Below are 23,670 nucleotides of genomic sequence, written 5' to 3' on the forward strand. Positions count from 1 at the left end.
ATAAGGCAAAACTAACCTCCGACTTCATTATTGCCTTTTTTTTTTCTTTTTTTTAATTATACATAAGCATTTATGTTTCACTTGTGTTTGGATCCACTGCTCATATTGTAGTGTTTGCCCTCCTCGTGCTCCTGACGTGTTGCTGTTGTATAATCATCACACCTAATAACTCTCAGTGGATGGCTGCTTGTGGCCTCGGAGATTAGAGAGGGACCTCATCACGCCCTGACTTCTGGAGGAGGTAATGGCAACATTAAGAGAATGATAGAGTTGATTGAGGTACTTCTACAATAAGAATCAACAAAAGTAGGAGAGACAAAACTTTAGGAGAAAACCTGTTTGTTAAGCTAAGGCTAATATGATGTTCAGCATACTCAGGCTGGTGCCAGGTGTTTGCTGTAGCAGTAGGCGACTGGTCAATGTGACAATTAGGATACGTGATTGGCCTCACACCAGTTTGTATTAGTATAGGTCAGGATATTTGTCCCTGATATTTGCTTCAGAGACAGTTTAATATCTGATGGGGAGCTTATACAGTAAATGTTACTTCAGCACCACGGACAGCGTCATGGTTTAATCAATACGGTCGTAGGCTGGAGAATGGCATGTGGACAAGTTTGTGCTTGAAATATGAAATTGACAGGTATCTTCAACAAATATGCTCATATTCCATAGAACTATTCATATAAATTGAATATAAATTAAATTGAAGGATCATTTTGGCAAAATTCCAAACAATACCATCCTCTTTGTTGACAGTTGACTAAAGTGTGAAAACAACATCAGTTTCTCTGACACTCACATTTACAAAGATGCACACACAAACAAAAACTTTTTATTGTTCCAAGCATTAATAAAAAAAAACGATTGAGTCCGAAAATCTGAATGTTTTTTCTCACATAGAACCAAACTTTTCGGAAATCTGAAAGTGAGTTTCAAGGAAAGACTTCAAAGTCTGAATCAAAGCTTTGAATCACACCTTCAGCATTGTAGCTTATGTTAAAAATGAGGTTTTGTCAGTTTCTCTGTTTGGAAGGTGAGTGTTGTAATATTTTTTTTCTCCACTTTTTAAACCTAGAAACCCTTTGAGGGTATCTAACTTCTAAAACAGATGTAAGAAATTTAAAGCAGGTGCTCTCTACGATATCTGGGATGTCTGATTTGCATATTTGCTTCCTGACAAGAATGACAGACGTGTGTAGCCTACAGTATTCTTCTAATTAGTTTATAAAGGAATAAATAGATTATTTTAATGAACCAAATTGTTAAGTAGGGTTTAACAGGGTTTAATATTTGCTTCTATTTGATTAGATGCGGTTGATGAGGCACAGGGGTTGGTGGAACTGGCATAACATGTCGTTCCCTCTCTAGACTCCTACAGGGTACTACCAGGTGTGTGTCTGATAAAAACTTATAGGACGTGTTTGGGAGAGTTGAATGGGAAAACTTTAAGGTATTCCCATTCAAACAACATCTTTGTTGCTTTCTGAGCAGTTTAGCCCTCTGCATTCAGGCTTGTGCACTGGTCCGTGGTGTTCAGGGTTTGGGATTGCCACTGATGAGAGAGAGGTCATGAGGCCAAGTCCCAGACACAAGCTGCAACCTGTTTCCCCATTCTTCCTGTTCTGCCTTGTGTGTCATTGCTGGCTGTAAGCATTGAGAGTGTTTCGGCAAAGACATTTGGAGTGAGCACTTTTATAGTGAGTCTTGTTGTAATTACTTGTACCTTGTGTCGGGATCAGTTCCAATCTGGATGACGTAGGAGGAGGCCACACGGACAATGCCTGAGCAATTTCAGAAGCACCGAGGGTCACCTTTGGCAGCACAGAGCAGAGGTCAGATGTGTGAGCCCAGAGGTAATTATTCTCCACTCGAAGTCCCACCGCTTTCAGAGCTTTTGTTGACGTTGCACCCTGCGGTGCAATCACTTTTCCGTCAGAATTATTTCCTGGCTCAATCCCTAATGAAGTTTTGACAAGGACGTGAGGAGGTGTGGAGGTAATGGAGCCAAGGGAGTCAAGGTTTTGGCAGACAAAGGCTTCCACATTGACAAGCTAACTGGAGGGTGTTGGAGCCAAAATTATCTTCACACCTTCGGAGCAGCCAATCCAGTTCAACAGAGAGGAAACTCAGAGAAACCAGACCGGAGCCAGACTCTGTCTTCTAGCTGAGCGAGCAATTAGCCAGATAAAACAGTATCACATTTGGGACCGCCTCTTCTCACCTTTGGCAAGGAGAGTAAATCAGATGTGGTTCTGATGCACCATGATGGGAATTTACCAGGGCGGTGTAGATTATAAAGATGAGGTTAAATAAAATCTTCAGAGTAATACAATAATACTGAATGAGCATGCCGGCACACTGCCGTGCGCGATTGTGTGGAGCCAAAGTTGTCTGTCTTGTGTCCGGTCCTACATCGCTCCATCACGTTTCCTCACAAGTCTGTAACATCAGAAACCTCCTCTACTGTCACCAACAGCCTCCGCCTCACCGCTTCAAGACGTTATAGAGGAGCCTGGTTCTTAAGCTCCATATTGTATTGCTACATTATATTATTACCAAAATCCTTGTGTGCTGTCATACTGATTTTAATTGCAACTCACTGGGAGAAAGGTGTATCTTTTTTATCCTTGTCTGAGTGTAACCAAGATCAAAAACAAGTGGTTGTATCACTCCACCGATTTGGAAACCTCGGTTCACCCTCCTCTCTTTTTCGATAATTAGTCTCATTTTCACCTGCATAGAACTGAACAAAATCCTGACAAGTGTTTTCTTTACTAATTATGGCTAATACACGGTAACTGACACTCACAGCTTTTTGGTACATTTCTGCATGTTTTGTGCATAATCACCTACACCCACATAGGCCTAGTATTTTTCCAGGGTGGTCTTTTAATTTTCTTTAATGACACCAATTAGATGAGTCTGTCCTGAGAAGCCTCCATCCGGCCACTCCAGTATCTCCTACTCTTTCAACCAGGTTATTAACGGAGAGTATTTTTCTACCTTTTCACCTTCTGTCTCTTAAAACTCACTGAACAGAGTTCAATGCTGGAAATGAGAACCGTGTAATTATATTAAAATGATTCTACCATTCAACTTTAATATAACCACAGGCTCCATTTCATAGTCTGCAATACTCTCTCTCTAAGGATGTGAACACAGGCAAAGTCCTTCAGTTCCTTTTCCCCACCACCATCCAATTTGAATCAGATCTTGGAGCTGCCTGGTCAACTTGAATTTTGGATATCACTGGTTTGTTCTATCCATGTTCACATCCGTCTCAGCTCTTTCACCCTAACCCATCTGTCAGTTGGATTGGCTAAAAACACCACACCCGTTTATTTGCATATAAAGTGGGAAGTGAGAGCTGATTACAAGTGGCCAAACCATGGATGTATTTTATCTTATAATAGATCCATGGGCGAAACGAGATGAACAAAGGTCAAGCAGCGACGAAGCTGCCTCGCACACAAGACATACATGGTCTGGCAAGATGCTGTTGCTTTTCCGAATTTCTTTCCAGGTACTAGCATTTGTATAAACTTGCTTTGATGCTTCAGTTTTTTGTCGGCCAACACACCTCACCCAAGTCACACATGCAGAGAGTTTTCTGGATGGTTGAAGGATTGTGTGTGTGAGAACGAGAGAAGCGAGATGCCAAAGAAAACAACATGCCAGCATCTTAAAACCAGGGCCGACGGATCCGCCTGATCAATCAGCTGATCTGAGTCTTTCTCAGACATCAGTATATAGGCTAACAGTATTATCATCAGTATGCGTTGGTGGATACACTGCAAAAACTCAAAATCTTTCCAAGAATATTAGTCTTATTTCTTGTCAAAATATATAATTTCTAGTAGTAGAAAAATCTGCCAGTGAAAGCAGGTTTTTTGTGCTTGTAATAAGAAAGAAAAACTTGCTCCACTATCAGATTGTTCTACTTATTTCAAGTGAAAATATGCTTGAAAGAAGTAAAAAGTGTCTAAAAACAAGCTACTTTTTATGTGCCGCGTCTTATTTTGAGTAAAATTTGATTTGTTTTGACTAGAAGTGACATTTTGACTAGAAATAAGGCAAATATTCCTGGTAAAATTTTGAGTTTTTGCAATGTAAGAACTGGCATGAACACTTGTTTTGTGCCTTCAAACTTTGCAGGTGAACTGGGTTTAAGAAATGATGTCCTTACATTGTTTGACCCACTAGAAAAAGAAAAAAAAGTTAGTATTTTGTTCATTCGATTTGTGGTCCTCCTGTTTTATTTTGAAGTTCAATGCCGTGTCTTCCTGTGTGCTCCCTGCTGTGATTACCTCATGTGTCTCAGCTGGGTCTGATTGCACCACCTGTGTCTCGTTTTCTTGTGTACTTTTAACCTCAGTGTTCTCCTTTTGTCGTCTGTTGTCCATGCGTTGCATTTTGTCCCTCAGGCAATTTGTTCCTTCCATGAGTTTTTATATCTCAATTTTCTTGCTTTGGTGATTTTTCTGTTGTACTTGACTTTGTGCTCGTCCGGGACTTAGGCCCGTTGACCCGTTTCGTTTTTACTTTGCCATTTTACGTTGAACTTTGTAAATTCCTTTCGTGTTCTCCTTCATTCAATAAATACAGTTTTCTTCCCCACCACTTTGAGTTTTAAGTCTGCGTTTGGATCCACATTCATCCTGAATGAACCTGACAAGGCCATCTATAATAATAGATATTATCTATTGTTAAACAGTAAAATCCTCTGATACATATTTGTCACATGTGTTTGAACAATAGTTGAGGAATCATTGCAAAACAATTGTGTTTGTGAACATGAGGAATATATCGGCTGATTAATCAGTTAAGTTTTTACTCCATAACATCAGTATTGGCCCCAGAAATACCATATTGAATAAGTTACATGGTAACCTTGGTTCTCTGAGTGGAGATGTCTCTATCCCACATATTCCACATGAGGACTGACCCCACTGGGGCAGCTGTTGTGGATTACGTTTAAGATACATCACACACACGGATTGCAACCTGTGGCTGTATAAGCCCCACCTAGCTGCAGAGAGGCACTAATCACTCTCCATACAATCATCTGCTAGAAGCAAAGTATAGCCCATGGGGGTGTGTTTGTTGTATTTTTGTTTAGATTTCCATAGGAATTAAGCTGTACTCAAATAAGCCTGTCGCCCTCCAACTAGTTCAGATTTCACAAGGGGCTTTTATGGCAGTGTGTGTCGTGTCGGGCAGCGCTGCCGCAGACACACACAGGCCAAACTTGGCTGAGGAGGTGTAGAGATCAGCTGGGAAGCAACCCCCCCCCCCACACACACACACACACACACACACACTTCCACTAGCCTGTGTGGCAAATGACGTTGCAGCTATAAGAGAGGGACCTGTAGACCAACTCTCCCAAACACCAAGCTAGTGGATATTGCACACAATCTGTTAAACACATGCTCTCAAGAGAATTAAACACACAACTGCTTGCAGCGGAAATCAAAGAAACAGAGTGGCCACCCAGGGGTGGGGCTTATATAGCCACAGGTTGCCAATCAGTGTGTGATCACCACAGGTGATGTTAGTAATCCACAACAGCTGCTCAGTCCCCGTACATATGGAACATGTGGGATGCAGACATCGTCTTGACACAATAGAGAACCCATATTCCCTACTTGAAACAAGTTCATGTCAGTATGTTTAAGATGTTGTCTTCAACAAACTCCAACAAAATGAAAGTGCAAGGCAACACATTTTATTTCAAAGGCCTAATTGGCGTTAAGGTACAGCATATTAAATATCGTTAGTCCAGAGACAGTCATCGCAGAGTAACATACCATTCTTTCCTTTACATGATACATTCAGGCTGACTTTAAATGAGATATTTTACATATTGTTAATGTGGCGCTAACATAAAAAGGCTGTTTACTTAAAGTCTGTCTTGTTTTTACTGCAGATGCTTCCTGCTCTTCTCACCGTCAACCAAACTTTGAGTCCATTTTGTCTCCTTTTAATTTCTAATGGCTTGTGGTCGTCCCGACGCCTAATTAGGACACTTCACTGCTGTTGTTTAATTTGATTTGAGTGGTTACCTGTAGTTACTGAGTGACTAGTAGCATCTGTGTTAGTGTTGTGATAGTTCCTCAAAGAGCTGTATAACAGAATAATGTATTTTACATCCCTGCACATAATGTTATATTTCAATAAATATAATAAATAAAAAGTACAAATATCTGAATGTTATGGAACCAGATCGCTATCAAAGACATTTTTTTTTTGTCAGTAATACATTGCAACCGAATGCTGGATCCAACAACGTGACTCAGCTGATGGACACATCATAAATGCGAGGGCAAATAACATGACTTGAGTAATATCTTCAGCTTTGTGGAAAAAAAAAAAAAACTATTACCGTCATGATCAGCTTTAAAGGGAAATAAAAAAAAAAACTGATAAAAGTCCTGCCGACCACAGTGTTAAGGCAGGAGACAGAAAACAAAGCCAAGCTTTTGCCCTGCGACATTTTTGATCCACATACATTCTGTTGTTCCTCAGAACGTCATTCACAGAGTCAAACCTTCAGCTCCCTATGTTCAGTCTGGAGAGATTGTTTAGCATTAGCACTCTTGACAAAGTGTTAGTGTTGCACGTGGAAGAGTCGCCAACATCACTTTGACAAACTCCTTCTTTATCCCTTTGCCGCAGTCGAGGTTTGTCCTTCAGTAATTGACTTTTCCGGGAACCTGCACATTCACTCCGCTGTAGTCCACCATGTACATGGGCCACTGCTGCAGGCACACACACAGAGAGATAGACAATGATAGACCAAAGTCAGTCATAATGGTGGAGAAAATGCTTTCATTACTACAAAGAGGGTGTTGACCTTGCCTCAAAACCTGCTTTAATATGAGCAGACAGTCGTTTGCAAAGCACGGCCTGGTGTGACCTGCTCATAGAGTCCATCATTTACACTCCTGTTCAGTTTAAGAAGTTGAAATGTGTCGTTCCACCGTCCTTCCTCATGTTTCGGCCCTGCCCTCTATTTCCTAACCCCATTTTGGGATCTAATGCAGAAATAGCTGCATAACTGGAGCCTGATAAACCGGCAGGACCTCTGTAACACTAATGGATTTAATAGACATTGATTTAATTTTACTTAACTAGAAAAGCTGTCAACCTGTCGTCATGCTCAGTGGTTCAGGGAAGTGATGTAAATGAGAGAAGTTCAGAGAGAAACTTTTCTGAATGAATCTAACGTGGCTCTAAATTTGAGATCATCTTTACGGATACATCGTCAATACATCACATGTCAATTCTTAAATTGATTTCTTCAGTTGTTGTCTGTTTTCAACTGTGTGACGTTATTCAGAAAGTTTGGTGCGCTTCAGAAATGGCAGTGTGAAAGCAGAACCGAAACAAGTGATAAATGCAACAATGTTACAACTTTCAGCTGCCCAACTGAACCGAGTCTTCTTGGTCAGGTGTGAAAACGACCTAAGGAATCAAGTTAATTTGAAATACCGATTTGACTGACAACAATAGTACAGCCAGAATATTCACTTTTAAAAATTTCATTTGCAGCACGCAAATAATTTTTTTGTTTTGGCCTGTTGCGCCACCCACCGCTCTCGCCCGAAATCAAGAAGCATTTTGGCATCCAGGTTGCCAGTTACCACTGAGCTGCAGCTACATGCATTGTGGATTATGTCTGACGTTACAAACATTAAAAGACCTCACTTTGAATCTCAAAAACATATTGACAAAAGCAGAAACAGTGCAGTGAGGACTGTAGCGTCTGCATATGGGGCGCTTGCTGAGCTGTACACCGCCCCGGAGAGGCTCATTTTCTCCTGGACACACCTCGCTTTTTGCACAGTAATCCTTTTCCCCAGTCATTCTATTACTACATTGTGGTGGTTCCGGTGGCGTAGAGACTGTGTGAGTGATTCTCGGGATACCATCGCCACAAAGCTGGAGCAGAGGTAGAGGTTAGCATGTGACTATCTGGCAACCTCGAGTCTTGGGGGGAGGGGGAGGGGAAACGAGTAGTATTTTGAATTTAACTGCAGTAACAGTTTTGGCCACAGTCTTTCATACAGCTCCTTTAACACTAGTGCAACTGAACCTCCATAAATCAGCTCAGAGATCAGAGGAAGAAGAAGCTTCTCAGTCAGTGATCGGTGACACCCGTCAGTACATCCAATGTACAATGTAAAAAAAATGGCCTTGAGTTGAAACCCACAGTACCCATGGTAACATTCCCCTGTTTGTTGGGAAAGTTGAGTTTGTGTCTGTTTTGTTATAAGGAAAGTTGCCATCGCTGCATCTCGCCCACGCTCTGTCTGACGTGAACAAACCTGACAGCTCAACTCGTCTGACTGACAGATGACAAATAATTATTTGGTGTTGAAGAGGCGTGGGAGCAGGTGGGTGGGCTTATTTCTGTGTGTTTGATTTAGTGGAATTTGGAGCAGATTCACAGACTGAAGTTTCTTCCTAAAGACTGAACCGTTTCTATGGTGTGTGTCCTTACTATACCATAGATACGGTAGCCAGTAGCGACGCCTCGGTGTTTGTTAAGTTTTGTCTCTCACACCACACAACAGTTAGATGGTGCTGTGCTTCAGGAACAAACTCGAAAGTGTTTTAGTGTTAAAATAAATAACAGTATTACTAATATCTCTTATTTATTAATTTGCTTTAGACTATTTAAAGCAGAAGTAAGTGATATATTTGTGTTAATATAAGTCTTAAATAGTTATATCTTCCGACAGCAATCACTTACATAGAGTGTTTGGTCTGAAACACGGGTCTCTCAGTCCCTCTGCTCTGCTCTGAGCCGAGGAGAAAACATTTATCGTATCCTACAGTTTTTATCCAATGAGGAGAGAGAACGGCATGCAGGGCTGTGTGTGCAGCCAAGGGACGCCGTGAATGTGGTGACGTAGGGACGAGGACTGTTATGGTGCGTTCAAGGAAACTCGTAACTCCTGTTTTTCCGACCTGTTAAGTGGTACCAGTTCGATCTGGTACGAGTTCACAGGTCGGAAGTTACGAGTGGCCGTTATAGTGACTTTCACAGGTAAAACAGGTCGGAAAAACACGAGTGGGTTGCCTGGAACGCTACAAAGTCGTAAGTTGTGACTTGAAGCTGTAATTTACGATTTCAAAAGCCTGCCTGGAACGCAGCATTAGCGAAAACGACCGGATCGCTTACTTCTGCTTTAACTAACAACTTTAGACTATTAAAGCTGTGATGTGTTTTGACAGGATCTGATATTAATATATTAATCTGGAGCCTCATCTCACTTAATACATATTCTAAACTCTGAAACTCCCTAATTACAAATTTAGCAAATTTATTTTCTTATCAACACTTAATATTTCACTGACAAATAAAGTTTCTTGAATTTTAACTACAACCCAATTTAGTAAATCACCAGTTTGACACTAGCTGGAGTTGAGACAAAAGATTTCTGAATTGAAGGATTAATGAGCAGCTGGTGTAACAATCTCTTTCTGGGGGTGAGTGTTCGTCGACCTGTCATTCATTTATGTAAGGAGAACATGTCCTTTCCTGTTTTCCAAACATACCATCACTGGAATCTGATTGGTTGATAAGCCCAGGTCAGAGGAGGCGGGTGCTCTGTTGCTCTCCTGGACTCTCTTGCGCTTTCGTCGATTGGTGGACGCGTCTGTTCCTACTGGAGACACAAGAAGAAGTGGGTATCACCATCAAGTGGGAGCGATGAAGTTTAATTCAAACTCGACCAAACTGCATTAAAGGGCACCTACCTGTGTTACAAGGCTGGCTACAGATTTCTGCAAAAGGTCTGTGAGAGAGAGAGACAGAGAGAGAGAGACAAGTGTCTGGGTCAGCGATGCCAACAAAATAAACAACAGAGGATTTTGCTTTAGTCGACTGTTCACACTCATTTTGGAACTAAAAAGAAAAAAAAATCTGTTTGATTTAAGTCTTTGCCTCCATTCTTTCATCATAGCTTAACTGCTTGAGCGTCAAAATATTGTTCGCTCTTTCATATTATTTACATTTGCTGTTGAGGAAGATTTATTCTTTGACATCTCAGAGGCTGGATTTAAATCCAATGCATAAATAAACTGTAATGAGCTTAAGTAGCAAGAAGCAGAACCCTAAATTCCCAGTGAAATGTACAGCTTGGTGACAGTGAGCGGGCTGCTAAATATTCAGGTGTCTCCAGCACTCACTGTAGCTGGCTCTTGATGTTGAATTTTATTTTATCCATGGCTTGAAGGATTTTCTCCAAGCACACGATGTCGTAGGTGTTTGGGTTTCGGAAGGGGATGTCGTCTGGAAGGCCACTAACTTCTACAGACTCCGGACTGCCGCGGATCAGCTTGTACGGCACCATGACGGAACGGTCCAAGCCCAGAGCCTCACCTGAAACACACAACAACCAGACAGCAGATGAAGCGCGGAACAAAGAGACTAGATGCTAGAAGTTTTCTGTTCCCACTGGAAAAGAAGAAGAAGAAGAAAAAAAGAAACCCCACAAAAAACAAACTAACTTTCAAACGTGTGTAGAAAGTGAAAGTTTCATTTTAACTGCAGGAAAGAACAAGTAGAAGTGCCTGAGGAAAAATTTGCTGAATACAAGCAATTATTCTGGTAAGTGTGTGTGCGGCTGTCAAACTGAAACACTAGGTGTGTGTTCTGTTTCTGAGACGAGACGTTTTTTTTTTTAGTTTTCCTTGTTTATAGTGAGACTTCTCACATATTCCGCCTCCAGTGCATTAATGTTCATTTAAATAATTCAGGGAAGCTAACTGTAGCGATGAATCCCGTGTGAAGAACAGTGTTGAAGAGGATAATGATGCCACTGTTTAATGCAAACATACAGTGACATTCGATTGTGAGGTTGAATTATGTTTTAATCCCTCCAACCCTGCAGTCTGGCAGCAACACACTGGGCCTTGTTCATGAATTAACCACTTTCCCTGAACCTCTCCTGCTTTATTCCCAATATCACCTTATTCAAATCCACCCCAGTGAGATCCTCAGGAGTCAAAACGTGCGTGTTGCTGATTTCTAACAGCCCTGCCATTACGTGTGATGTGAGGTTAACTAAGGTTGTTTGAAAATGAAAAGATTCATTCACAAAAATATCATTTAAAAACACTCACATCCCCGCTGTTGGAAATCAGCAGGAGAAAATATTACAATTTAACAGTGTAAGCCGGAGGACAAGAAAAAAATATAACTACAGTGTTGATCACAGAGATACACCGGGGCAACATTAAAAAAGAAACAGTTTTTTATATGTAGGTACATGCTCAAGAAATGTCATCCATGAGTAAAGTATGAGGCACTACTCATGATAATTGGAAATACATGCAATACATTTTCTTTCATCACCTGCACAGATCTCAGGCGAGAAGCCCACAAAGAAAAACATAACTTACTGAATCACTAAAGAATAATTGATTTACCGTATTTCTTGTTGAACAGCTCCTTGACCTGCTCTCGAAGGACCACTTTCTCTCCCATGCGGTTAATATCATCGTCGTCTGTCAGGTGAAGAGAATCCGTTACTAACAAATTCAAAATTAAGTTCTTGATGAAGAAACAACATGAAACATCTGGATTCTTTTACTCACCACTTATAGAGGCGTAGGCCTTCTTTAGCAAAGTGACTCGTCGAGGTGCTGAACAAAAGATCAATGAGGGATACATTCACATTAATATAAATATTACATGACCATAATATTGGTTCTCTGTGCTTATGATGGTTTACTAATCAGACTTCATCCAGAATCTAATTCTGTTCCTACCTGGTTTTGGAATGAGTCCTTGAAAAGGTCTGCAAAGAGAACAATGGCATGAAAAAGTTACATTAAAGAAAAAGATGAAAGAAAACGTAACTAATCATCATGTTACAGTTTAAAGGGATAGTTCAACATTTTGGCAAATTGGTCCATTGCCATAATCGCTAAAGTCATACAGTAGCAGTAGGTTTGTTACCTTTATTTGTCAGTGCAAGCTATTTTTAGTACCGTCGAGCCGAGCGGCGAGCTGCTTAGAGCTATGCCACAGAGGCTAATGGGATTTCTTGGTTTCCCTCATCAAACTCATCAAATACACAATCCAACAACTCCAAAACGCTCTGGTGGACAAGTTGTGACCTGCACATTCACCACGCTAAGATAATAATGGAACGTTACAAGACGGAGTTGTTTTCGAGGTAAATACAGGGACCGCTTGCTGAAAAACTCAGCGGTTTTGCACGTTATTATTTCATAGTGTGGTGAATGTGCAGCTCACAACTTGTCCACCAGAGCGTTGTGGAGTTGTTGGATTGCGTATTTGATGAGTTTGATGAGGGAAACCAAGAAATCCCATTAGCCTCTGTAGCGTAGCTCTGAGCAGCTCACGACTCTGCTCCACCATTCTAAAAGTAGCTTGCACCGACAACTAAAGGTAACGAACCTACTGCTATGACTATAGGGATTATGGCAATGGGCCAATTTGCCAAAATGTTGAACTATCCCTTTAAATGTTTGATTACGAGTGTAACAGTGTCTCAATCAAATCAAAATCACTTCATTTATACGTTGGGAACTTCCAGCCAGTGCAGGTTCCTCCTGTTGTCATGTGTGACTGCAGGACCCAACGATGCCTCAGTATATCTCAAAATCAGTTAGAAGACGGGTCACTGAGAGCTGATCTGGGGATTTTAGAAGGATTTTTCAACACTTCCAGATGTTGCCTTTCTTATTGTTTTTACCATTTCCTGAATTTCGGTGCTGATCAGACACTTAAAAGTCACATTACTATTTAATCAACATAAAAGTAGTTGGTAAGAATTTGCATAAGAGAATAATTCATTTTATCATCAATAAGTCATTTATCAAGAGAAAAACGGAGAGACATTCTCTACTTGCAGCTCCTAAAAAATGAAAGTTTGCTACTTCTGAAGATGTCTCCTGGAGCTTTTGGAACTTTTCTGACATTTCGGGTAACAATGGATAAATTGAAAAATTAATTGACTTGTTGATCAGTGATGAGAAGAATCACTGAAGCTGTGAATACTTCCTGTTATTAAAACAAAATCACAGTCAGAGTGCTGAGCAGCCTTGGTGGAGGATGTTTGGTGACGTGTTTTCAAGACGTCAGTTGTTGGTGACGGTGGTTTGTGTTCATTATAAACTGCGTTGTACTCAGTTTGATTCTTACTTTGCCTCTGTTAACCCTGCACTAAAGTGCCAGTGAACGGCGGCTCCCACCTGGTGATGGTGAAGTTGATCTTGTCAGCGACCGCCAGGATCCTCTCCAGGTTCTGCGAGCCGAAGGTGCAGGGCTTCCTGAAGGGAATGCCGGGGGGAAGGCCCTCGATGATGACCGAGTCCGGGTTGTTCTTGATCCTCTTGTAAGGCACTTGGACGGGATACTTGATGCCCAATGCCTCCCCATATTTCCTGTTGAACAGATCTTGGACCTGCTCTCGCAGCGTGTTGGCCAGGTCGATCCTGGACAGCTTGGACTCCAGGCACTCTGGGGACAGGAGAGATACACAATACACAATGAAATGTAATCTTTTGTAAATTTCCATTCTAACAATGCACTTCCTTCAAACCTGCTACAATCTATTTAAAGTCAGGATGGCAAATGAAAATACACAAAGCCTATTTAAGTTCAAACAATGAACTGGATCAAATCTCAGTTTCAAAAAGTCGACTGAAAGCGAAAATTGAAGCATGAACAAACCTGAGAATCCAGGTCTCTTGGATACAGCTGCAGTATCCTCTGTTGCTGGTGCTGCGTCCTTGATGTCCGGCTCTTTGGGGGAAAATAATCATTTAGAGAGGTTAAACTCCTGTTTTTGCCTCTGTCTCTTAAGATTTCCTGAACACAACAAACACTAAGAACTCCTCGCTCCGGCAGCTGAGCTTTGTCAAAAAATAAAAAGGCTGAAATAGCTGCGGGAAATCCCTGCAAGCACTTTCAGTTGTCCTTGAGGGGAAGGTGCTTTTAAAAATAGATTATGAACTGGAATTGAACTCAGAATTTCAAGTATGCACAGGAAAGTGCAAACAGTCAAATTTGATACCAAGCTAATTTTATTTATTTAACCCAATATCACAAATTTGTCTGGAGAAGCTTAACATCTGTGCAGTATAATAGCGTCTTAAAGCTGCATTATGAGCCTCCAGATGGTGGAACTGTCTCCAAACTGTCTGTCTGCTGAGATACAACTTTATTTTCTCAGCTTTACCTACTACTGTAGGTAGACTGGCTGCAGGTATACAGCCATTTAAACTGTGCACTATATGTACAGTAGAACGTGAATATCAAGTCAGAGCTCGAGAAGAATCAGGTCCATACACAATTAAGTTACAGTTTTTCCATCTTCTCATTCACTATAACATGGTTATAATAGTTATATACAGTGAATAGTGTTGTGGCTGCAGCAGTGACAGAGGCCATTACAGACACAAACTGCTCTCTGGTATATAATTGCAGGAAAACAACACTTGCAAAGTTCCTCCTGCAATTTGTAAACAGGTCACAATCTCAATTTGCACAATCTAAATTAGAAATGACTAATGTATACAAAATAATGGCACTAGGAACCAGAACAAATCATTACGTATTCATGACCACGACGTGCACAAAGCAGCTTCATTTTTTTTCAGCAGGGCTTTTAGGTAAATATGGCATTTACGGCACAGGGCTGGTGAATAATATAGCTTCCTGAGGTTTGTTGTTTTGTTGTTTTCATGCAATCTTCCCAAACAAAACCTTAATGTATCTCTGCCTGAATTTCAATTATACAAAGGCTTTTTAATGACGTCTTCCTATGCTGATAAAATGGCAAAACACATTATAAAGCAGAGGACAATTTCCTGTTATTTTTTCAGTTACTTGCATTTAAATAGATGCAAACCAAACATCTGCAACCAGAAGTAGAGGACAGGCATACCTGAATCACAGACAGGGATTGAAGGCATTTCTTGTTTTACTTGCTCAGTTAACAGCTCAGGCCTGGAAACAAATGGAAAGTTTCAATTAAACCTTTAAGGGGCTATAGTTAGTTTGTTCTTGCTAGCAGCTGGTGGTGGTGACGGTCTAACTTCAGCCATTGTTGCATTGTTGCATTGTTGCATTCACAAGACACAGCACTAGTAGGTTTAGGAAAACAGGACTCCAGACTGCTCCTAAATGTGGACATTTTACCCCTAAAATGTGGTGCAAGTAAATTTTTCATCTATTGCACATGTGCAACCAGTAAATTTGCCTGATTTGTTTTAACACTGGTGAGATTTGGAGGGGGTGACTGAAAGAATCTGTCAGGTGGCAGGAAAACGAAATGTCAATATTTGCTTTGCAAGTCGATTTACAGTGTGCACCCTGAATTTTTCTGCTTGCGCTAATGCGCTCCTAAATAAATTTTTAAGTTTAGGGGCCACTGTGCTCGTAGTAAAGCAGTGAGTTTCTGCCAGAAAGTGCTAAGACAGGCTGGGGTTAGCTGGTTAGCATGCTAGCTTCAGTAGAAAAAATATGTAGAGACAAAAGGTAACAGTGCTGTTGCTTTCAACCGCTGGAGACAGTTGTTAGTGAGCAGAGGAGTGACGTCTCTGGTGCTGACCTCACAACATGTCTTCTACACTGGGAAGTGTGGGAAGTAAGCAGCTGTCAATGCTAACATTAGCTATAGCAATAGCAAAACTTGCAGCTAGCTGCTTCAAAGTGTAACGTTGTTATATGAGGACAACCTGGTTTAACTGTTAATACGCATGTTACTTAATTTAAAAAAAAAAAAGCGATATGCAGATGAGAGTAAACTGTTCCTTCACCTTTTGATAAAAAACTTTATCTGACTGCTAGCTGACAGGATCTTGCGCAGCTTGGCCGCTCCGAAACAGTTGGGCCTTCGGAGGGAGATTCCCTCCGGCAGTCCGGTGACGTACAGATCCTCAGGGTACATCTGGAACTTGGAGTAGGGCACCTTGGCTGGTTCAGGTAGACCCAGAGCGTCAGCTGAGGAAGAGCAAAAGGACAGAAACAGAGGAAGAGGCTTCACTTCACTGAATTAGTCCAAGTGTTGTCAGCACGTTACATCATCTCACACACTGACTATTCGCAAACAAATGACTGACAAAATTAAAAAAAATAAAACCAAAGTATCACTCTTGTCAGTACTATGACTTTAGCAGGCCCCACACCTTCTAACCTGCTCGTATAATCCTAGCTTTTCAAAATGAATATTAGCAAACCATGAGCTACTAAATCAGAGCTAAAAGTCCAAACAGAAAAATCAAACTAACAACTTGTGATTTGCCTGCTAATTCTTCAAAGACACACTGTTTGACTGTCACTAATGAATTTTCACAGGCCTCATTTTTCTGTTGATGGAAGTTGTTGATCCTTCATATACTTTCTAAAGTGCCACAGGACTGATTTCTACCTCTGCTTAACCTCCTCTGATGTAAAATTTAGATGCATTGCCCCAGCCTGATTCGGATGTCCTCAATTATTTAATATTCAAACATACTTTATAGGCTCAACTTTTTAATCTCTGTACATGTGTACTGGGCGTGTGTACATGTGGAGGAGATCAAAGTATTACAGCAAAATGAGCAGGCCTGACATCAGCTCCCAGCCTGGGAGGCACCACTACAGGTAGCTTACCGTACTTAATGCTGAAGACGCTCTCCACTTGTCTCCGCAGCTGCAGGATCATCTCACCAATGTCCTCCACCAGACTCCCTGCTGAAGGAGTGCAACAAATAAAAATAAAAATAAAAACGCCACAACATTTACACCACGAGCAGTCAAAGGAGAGTTATTACACAAGGGCAGCTCAGTTAGCGGGAGCCCTCACATCTGTGAACATTATCACTTCTCCCCCGCTGCAACTTTATTTTGATGAATGCCCGCTGTCCCATGCTGACCTGATAATGACAAACTGACTGTGTGGTGCATTAATCACCACAGACCACATCAAACAGACGTTAAGAGAGAAGAAAGTGGAGTTGAAAAACAAAGTTGGGAATAACTCTTGGGGTGGATGTGACTAAAATGAACTACAACACACCTGAACTCAAAGCACACAATATCAGCTACCATGACTACATGTTGTAAAATGATCACAATACATTTTCTGTAGTCAACTTTAGGAGCTCAGTTATAACAGAGAAGTCATTAACCACTTGATGTCCAAGGCTATGGACGTAAAACTTGAAATCAAACAGGCAAAGGTGGCCCTGAGAGCTCGACTCACTGTATTTTAAGAAATTCACAAACAAGCTGCAAATTCAGAAAACCTTATCAATATGACAACATATGCTGCACATTCACAAAACACAACAGAGACGTTTCCAGGGGGACACTAAAAAGTGATGCACCTGCTGGGACTCAGAATCGTGACTTTTCAAGTTAAAAGCATGAAATAACAAGTGAGTCACAGCTGGTTCATCACTCCTCTCTGTTTCATTTAATTCTAATTAATTCCAACAAAGACTGAGAGAAAGAGGGTGAGTGGTGATATTGGGTCACAGGTTGGACTTGGACCCCTGGGGCCAAATGTATAAACCATACTGCGTACACATGAAATGTGTGCATACGCCACTTTTCATGTATTTTTCCAAATGTATAAAAATCCACGTGTGGTGAGAATGTGTGTACTGGTACACATGTTTCACACCGTGCGTAGTTGGCAAAAAGGATAGATATTTTCTTCTTTCATTACATTGTGTTAATAATAATAATTATCACCACCAGCTGCAGCAGCTGTCCAACTATGTCTTGATGTGCGACTGTAAGCGTGGTAAGTGAACAGTGTTTGTTTAATGAAACAAGAGGAAATAAAAAAAAACTAGTTTATTTCTTTTGATGATTCCCGCAGTATCACTTCATGTTCCCTCACTTCCATCGATACAGTTTATAATGATCTCATTTTGTGATTATAGGACACGGTCAGTAAGGACACGCTCGTGCGTCTGGCTGTGGCGCACTGGCACCGGAGGCACCAGGGTCTTCATCACAATCTATGAATAAAATAATGCACATTGTAACAAAGAACAAACTAGTTAGTTTTCATTGCATGTCTGATTGCAATAAGATTGAAACTGGGTCTGAAACTGAATCTGTGTCTCCTGATTCATCTATCACAATGCCACTGACGGCAGTTTGGATCAGGACAGATGCCGTGCGCATTAGCAGAGAGGGCGCTGGTGTTTTCCTTTTTAAATCTCCAGTGTCTGTTAGCTCAGAACTCACCGAATTTGCTGCACCCTGCCATTCACCTTGCTTGGTTTTATTTGTCATGCCAGAGCTTAAGCTTCCAAAGAATAGCTAAATGTTTTCTTTTATCATTTTCTTCAACTATGACTTCTATTTCACAATCTGTGAAATGGCGCTTCTTGTTCAACTGTTTCTTTGTTGCTTCCGCAATTTCTCCTCAAATTAAATCTCGGCCTTTTATATGCAAAACAGGCAACTGGGGGGGTGTCGGAAGCCATCTATGATGAATCGTGGGCATGGTCAAAGGACTTGTGCACATGCACACAATTTCAGGATGGTTGAGATGTATAAGAAAAAAACATGTGGGAATATACGTACGTGGGGTTTTATACATCATTCTACACCTAAATATACACAGAGTTTTATACATTTGGCCCCTGGAGGCTGTTCATGGCACCAATCCTGGAGACACTTAGGTATGTATGCTGTAGGACTGAATTTGCAGCATCTTTGTCTATTTGCACGTGTTGTGATGTTCTTTTGCAGCACTTATTGTCAAATTAATGAAGATCTTTTCTGAATTTGCAGCACATTTGTGTGTTTGCTTGTGGTTTCTAAAGCAGCAGTGTGTTGAGCCCTCAGAGCCACCATAGACATACACTATACTGTATATAAAGGCTGCTCCCATGGGAACAGGCCTATAGCTGGACACTCGAGAGAGTTATACTGTGTAGTGCATGACCAGATCAAACGTTTTGTAGCTGTTGTGTTGCATTTACATCTTCCTACACAATATGTACATTGTGCAGTCATAGAAAAGGCAACATGCTGTGGATCTGATCATTAGTATCCATGCTGTGTGGTGATATTTTCCCGCCTTACCTTCAGAGGATCTTCTGATGCTCTGGGAGGCCGGACTCGGTGACAGAGCTTCAGCTGCAAGATGCAAGAACAACATGAGACGGGCGAAGGCACGGCTGCTGTCGCACATTCACACAAGGAAACAAATTCAAAGTTGTGATGTGTTGTTAACGTCCTGATGGTTCAACATTAACTGAGCTCAAGAAAAACACACTTTGATGCACATGTGTCAGTGTGAGTCAACAGGTTTGCTTTGACTAAAACAAGCTTTTTATTCTGCATGAATATACAGAGGAGAAACTAACAATATACATAAGTACGTCGCTGCAATAATTCCATCATTATCTGTTGTTGCCTTTCAGTGGATTGCATCATGACAAGACTGTGTGATCGCAACGAGTTACTATTTCACTCAGGTTGTTAGGGTGAATGATTGCTGACATTAAAAGAAACAAATGGAGGTGTCACGTTTGTTTTTTTAATCTGATGCAAGGCATAAAAGTGGAAGTTTAGCAGATCACTGAATATTTGAGCTTTTCATGTGGGATTTTTATCTTTAACTATTATATCATGATGCTGATATTATATTTCAGCCATAATCAACCACTGCAACATTCGTAATGAAACAATAGAACAATAAAAACTAAACAGAGTTGGTATTTATTTCTTTGTGCACATTAAAATGCTACTTATTCCTCCTGCTTTATAGAATATATTAGATAATATTATACATTCCCAACCAAGGTCTTACACACTTGACGATAATTATTTGAAAGATGATTTAATCTCCTGATTAGAGCTGACGAGTCTCCGCTGTAATTAGATTTCAGTGTGGCACAGTCATAAAGCTTGTTAGCACCTGTGACGGCAAATAATACAGAGTGTGGCATTTGATGCACTTACCTCGGTTTTCTTTCCTTTAGAGGTCATTTGTGAAAGAAAAGAAAACTTAAACAAAGCACAATCAAATAAAGAAAAGAAATCAAAACACCTCTTGAAGGCATTGGATGCTACACCCAAGACCACATTGAGTAGACTGTCAAATGAAAAAGAAAAAGAAAACGGCTTCATTTAAGGTAAAATAATTTTTTTTTAAACCATTGAATTGATAACACAGCAGCACATGCTTGGTGCAAGCAGTCTGCCAGAGTCCCTTTAATTAACTTTTGGCAATTCAACACTTTCAGTATCAGGACAGCAACGTTAACACTTAATCACTTACAAACTCTTAGATAAGGTTTTAGCCGAGTGTCATCCTTTAACCAGATGTGATATGAGTTTGCAGAGTTTTATTATAACGCTGCACTGTACATTTTCTAAAGTGTACAAAACAGTCGGTAAATGTGGAAGGAGAGAGTGCAGTCTACTCAAATGTTCTTGGTGAGCTCACTCTAGTCACCTATGGTTTAAAGGTGGGAGCTGTTTGAGTCTACAGACAGATCTGTGCTAGACGACAGGGAGGGAGGTTCAGGGTCTCTGAGGAGCAGTTCAAGTCTTTCTAACACAATGTCTAGCGCTATTCGTTCTGGGCAACAAGACTAGAAGAGGATAAGACTCACAATCTGGAAATGTGCACGATGCATCAGTTCGATGAAACTGAAACGGCAAAAATGAATTTCAGTTCGTGCTGTGACGTTATGACAGCAGGCGACCCAGAGAGAGACTCAGAGCCTCCATCTGATACATGGTGCTGTTTCCAGATGCGAGTGTGTGTGTGAGACTGTGGGGGAGAGAAAAGCTACAGTGGGTCAGAATTGGGGAGTTGTGTGGTTTTTAAAGGGATAGTTCAACATTTTTGGCAAATTCACCTATATTGCCATAATCCCTATAATCATAGGAGTGTCATAGGTTCATTACCTTTAATTATTAGGGCAGATAAGATTGTTTTGAGATCTGCGGGGCTCAGCGAGCACAATGGAGGTGAACAGTACTGGTCCCTTGTCCCTCATCAAACTCATCAAATACACAATCCAACAACTCCAAAACGCTCTCATGGACAAGTATAATAATAATGTAACATTATGAGACGGAGTTGTTTTCAAGGGTGTTTTTTTGGGGGGGAGACGTTCTCTCTCCAAATTTGATCTTTTTAATGTAGAACTTTGAGATTGTTTGCTCAATATAAAGTGCATTACAAATAAAATTCATTTTTATTATTATTATCAAGGCAAATGCGTAGCCGGAACTACATTCCAGACACGGCGGCTGGGCGGAGTGATTTCAAAAGTAGTTCCAATTTGCTTTTTGTATCGTAATGTTACATAATTATCTCATAGCGTGGTGAATGTGAAGGTCACACCTTCTCCACAAGAGCGTTTTGGAGTTGATGGACTGTGTATTTGATGAGTTGGGGACCAGTACCGCTCACCCCCATTGAGTTCTCTGAGCAGCTTGCGTCTCTGCTACGCGGATCTCAAAACAACATGCACCAATAATTTAAGGTAATGAACTTACCCGTATGACTATAGGGATTATGGCAATAGGTGAATTTGCCAAAAATGTTGAACTATCCCTTTAAGGTTGGGGTTGTGTCTACCAGGGGACTGGGGAAGTTTAGTTGTGGGGCAGTGGGAGTGTGGAAGATAAAGTAAGGTGGTTTCATACGTGCTGCAGCGTATTTAGCACCCTACAAAGAGCCAGAGTGTGGGTGGGTGTCGATGGCGGGTGGAAGTGGGGGCGGGGGTGTTGTTGGCTGTAAGTCTGTGGGGTGGAGCTGGCATTCCAGGAGCTGTGGTGAGGAAGAGGAGGAGGAGGAGGAGGAGGAGGTAGATGAAACGGGAGGCGAAGTTACCTGTGTGATTCTCCATGGGGTGGCCGGGGGCGGAGGGAGCCGGGGGCGCGGGGGGAGCGGAGGGCGAGGCTGTGGCTGGACATGCTGCAGCTGCGACAGGCTCGGCCACAGGCTCGCTGGGCTCCTCCCCACTCGTGCCGGCGTCTGGAGAAAACGACATTTGTTTAGTTTTTTTTTCTGCTCGCTATCGGCGTTTCACAAGTTCTGCGGCGTCACACCGGCAAACACAAGAGAGCCACAGGAAATGTCAAGCCGCTGATATTTCCTGTTTTCTTTCTGATATTCCCGGTGATAGGCCGATATCAGTTTGAGCCTGCAGACACGTTGCCGCTCAGTTTAACAAAAGAAAACAGGAGGGAGGGAGAAGGAGGAGAGAGGAATAAAATAAAGATGTTAAAATGTGATACTGACATAGATTCAACTGTCTCAGCCTCTGGTAGTCTCCTCCCTTGAAGCCTTTAGTCTTGTAAAGGCGAAACAAGATGTTTGAAATCGCTTTCAGATAGAACATAAATCTCACCGAGCTCTTTTCCTCAACAGGAGGGTAATTATCTTTTCACATGGAGCTTCCTGGAACCTTGACTTTGAAGACCTGAGATAACTTCTTGCTTGTTTTCCACTGTATTTTACAAACCAGAGTGTTCCAGATAGACGTCATTGAGACGGCGGCGCAGCTGCGCGTCAACGTGAGAGTGACGGACTTGGTGAGCGCGGCTGTTCAGACAACAACGGGAGAACTTTCATCACCTTTGCATCAGCTCAAAGATGGAAAACGAGTAAAACGGCGGTTGAGAGGTGACGACACAGTGGCTCAACCGATCGCGGCTGACACCGCCGTCGGCAGCCGGGAGACAACCTGGAGCTTGACGTACAGGTTCGGGGATTCAGTGCAGGAAAAAAAACAAAGCACTGTGTCCCGGGCTCTTAAAGCAGAAGTGAGTGATATATTTGTGTTAATATAAGTCTTAAATAGTTATATCTTCCGACAGCAATCACTTACATAGAGTGTTTGGACCGAAACACGGGTCTCTCAGTCCCTCTGCTCTGCTCTGAGCCGAAGAGAAAACATTTATCGTATCCTACAGTTTTTATCCAATGAGGAGAGAGAACGGCATGCAGGGCTGTGTGTGCAGCCAAGGAACGCCGTGAATGTGGTGACGTAGGGACGAGGACTGTTATGGTGCGTTCAAGGAAACTCGTATTTTTCCGACCGTGAAGTGGTACCAGTTCGATCTGGTACGAGTTCACCGGTCGGAAGTTACGAGTGGCCGTTGTAGTGACTTTCACCGGTAAAACAGGTCGGAAAAACACGAGTGGGTTGCCTGGAACGCTACAAAGTCGTAAGTTGTGACTTGAAGCTGTAATTTACGATTTCAAAAGCCTGCCTGGAACGCAGCATTAGCGAAAACGACCGGATCACTCACTTCTGCTTTAAGTAAAAGGAGTATTTGTATAGTCTGTCAGAGTACTGGGGCATCCTGGGCCTCAAGCTGCCCCCTATGGGCTACCACTGTAGTTACAAGTACACACAGCAATGGAGCCCGTATTTGTCAGAATAAATATTACTCAGAAATGCTGGCACATCAGAATGAGGTGAAGACGCCAAACAGACATCACACACACACACGCTGGTGAGATTTATGCTTCATAGGTGTTTTTAAATAGTGCATTTTGCTTTTAGAAGATAAAGAGACTCAAGGGATGAGGACTTGCTTGCTTCCTCGCCTCAGTACGACCCAGTGCATCGCGTTCAACTCCCCTCAGCTTTTGTTTGCAAACACGGAGATGGAATAAAAGCAGTAAAGGCTGAGCCAGCCAA

General features: G+C 41.7%; 1 protein-coding gene across 3 annotated transcripts in view; it reads right to left on the bottom strand.

Annotated features, from left to right (window-relative positions):
- Positions 1 to 5,709: 5,709 nt before the first annotated feature.
- gtf2ird1 (GTF2I repeat domain containing 1) overlaps positions 5,710 to 23,670 on the bottom strand; it is a 39,402-nt gene continuing 21,441 nt past the window's right edge. The window contains exons 14-27 of one of the 3 annotated variants that reach the window (XM_083987190.1): positions 21,852 to 21,995; positions 19,082 to 19,135; positions 16,646 to 16,726; positions 15,811 to 15,994; positions 14,937 to 14,998; positions 13,721 to 13,792; positions 13,240 to 13,507; positions 11,788 to 11,816; positions 11,614 to 11,661; positions 11,446 to 11,523; positions 10,204 to 10,396; positions 9,772 to 9,809; positions 9,571 to 9,677; positions 5,710 to 6,764 (exon numbers count right to left, since the gene is read on the bottom strand). In XM_083987190.1, the coding sequence (XP_083843316.1) occupies positions 6,696 to 6,764; positions 9,571 to 9,677; positions 9,772 to 9,809; positions 10,204 to 10,396; positions 11,446 to 11,523; positions 11,614 to 11,661; positions 11,788 to 11,816; positions 13,240 to 13,507; positions 13,721 to 13,792; positions 14,937 to 14,998; positions 15,811 to 15,994; positions 16,646 to 16,726; positions 19,082 to 19,135; positions 21,852 to 21,995 (1,427 nt within the window). In that variant the 3' untranslated portion in view covers positions 5,710 to 6,695. Of the gene's footprint in view, positions 6,765 to 9,570; positions 9,681 to 9,771; positions 9,810 to 10,203; positions 10,397 to 11,445; positions 11,524 to 11,613; positions 11,662 to 11,787; positions 11,817 to 12,555; positions 12,681 to 13,239; positions 13,508 to 13,720; positions 13,793 to 14,936; positions 14,999 to 15,810; positions 15,995 to 16,645; positions 16,727 to 19,081; positions 19,136 to 21,851; positions 21,996 to 23,670 lie in introns of those variants that run through there. The other 2 variants (XM_083987189.1, XR_014595941.1) reach the window with 2 other exon arrangements.

This window comes from Trachurus trachurus (assembly GCF_905171665.1).
Source record: "Trachurus trachurus genome assembly, chromosome: 14".
NCBI lineage: Eukaryota > Metazoa > Chordata > Actinopteri > Carangiformes > Carangidae > Trachurus > Trachurus trachurus.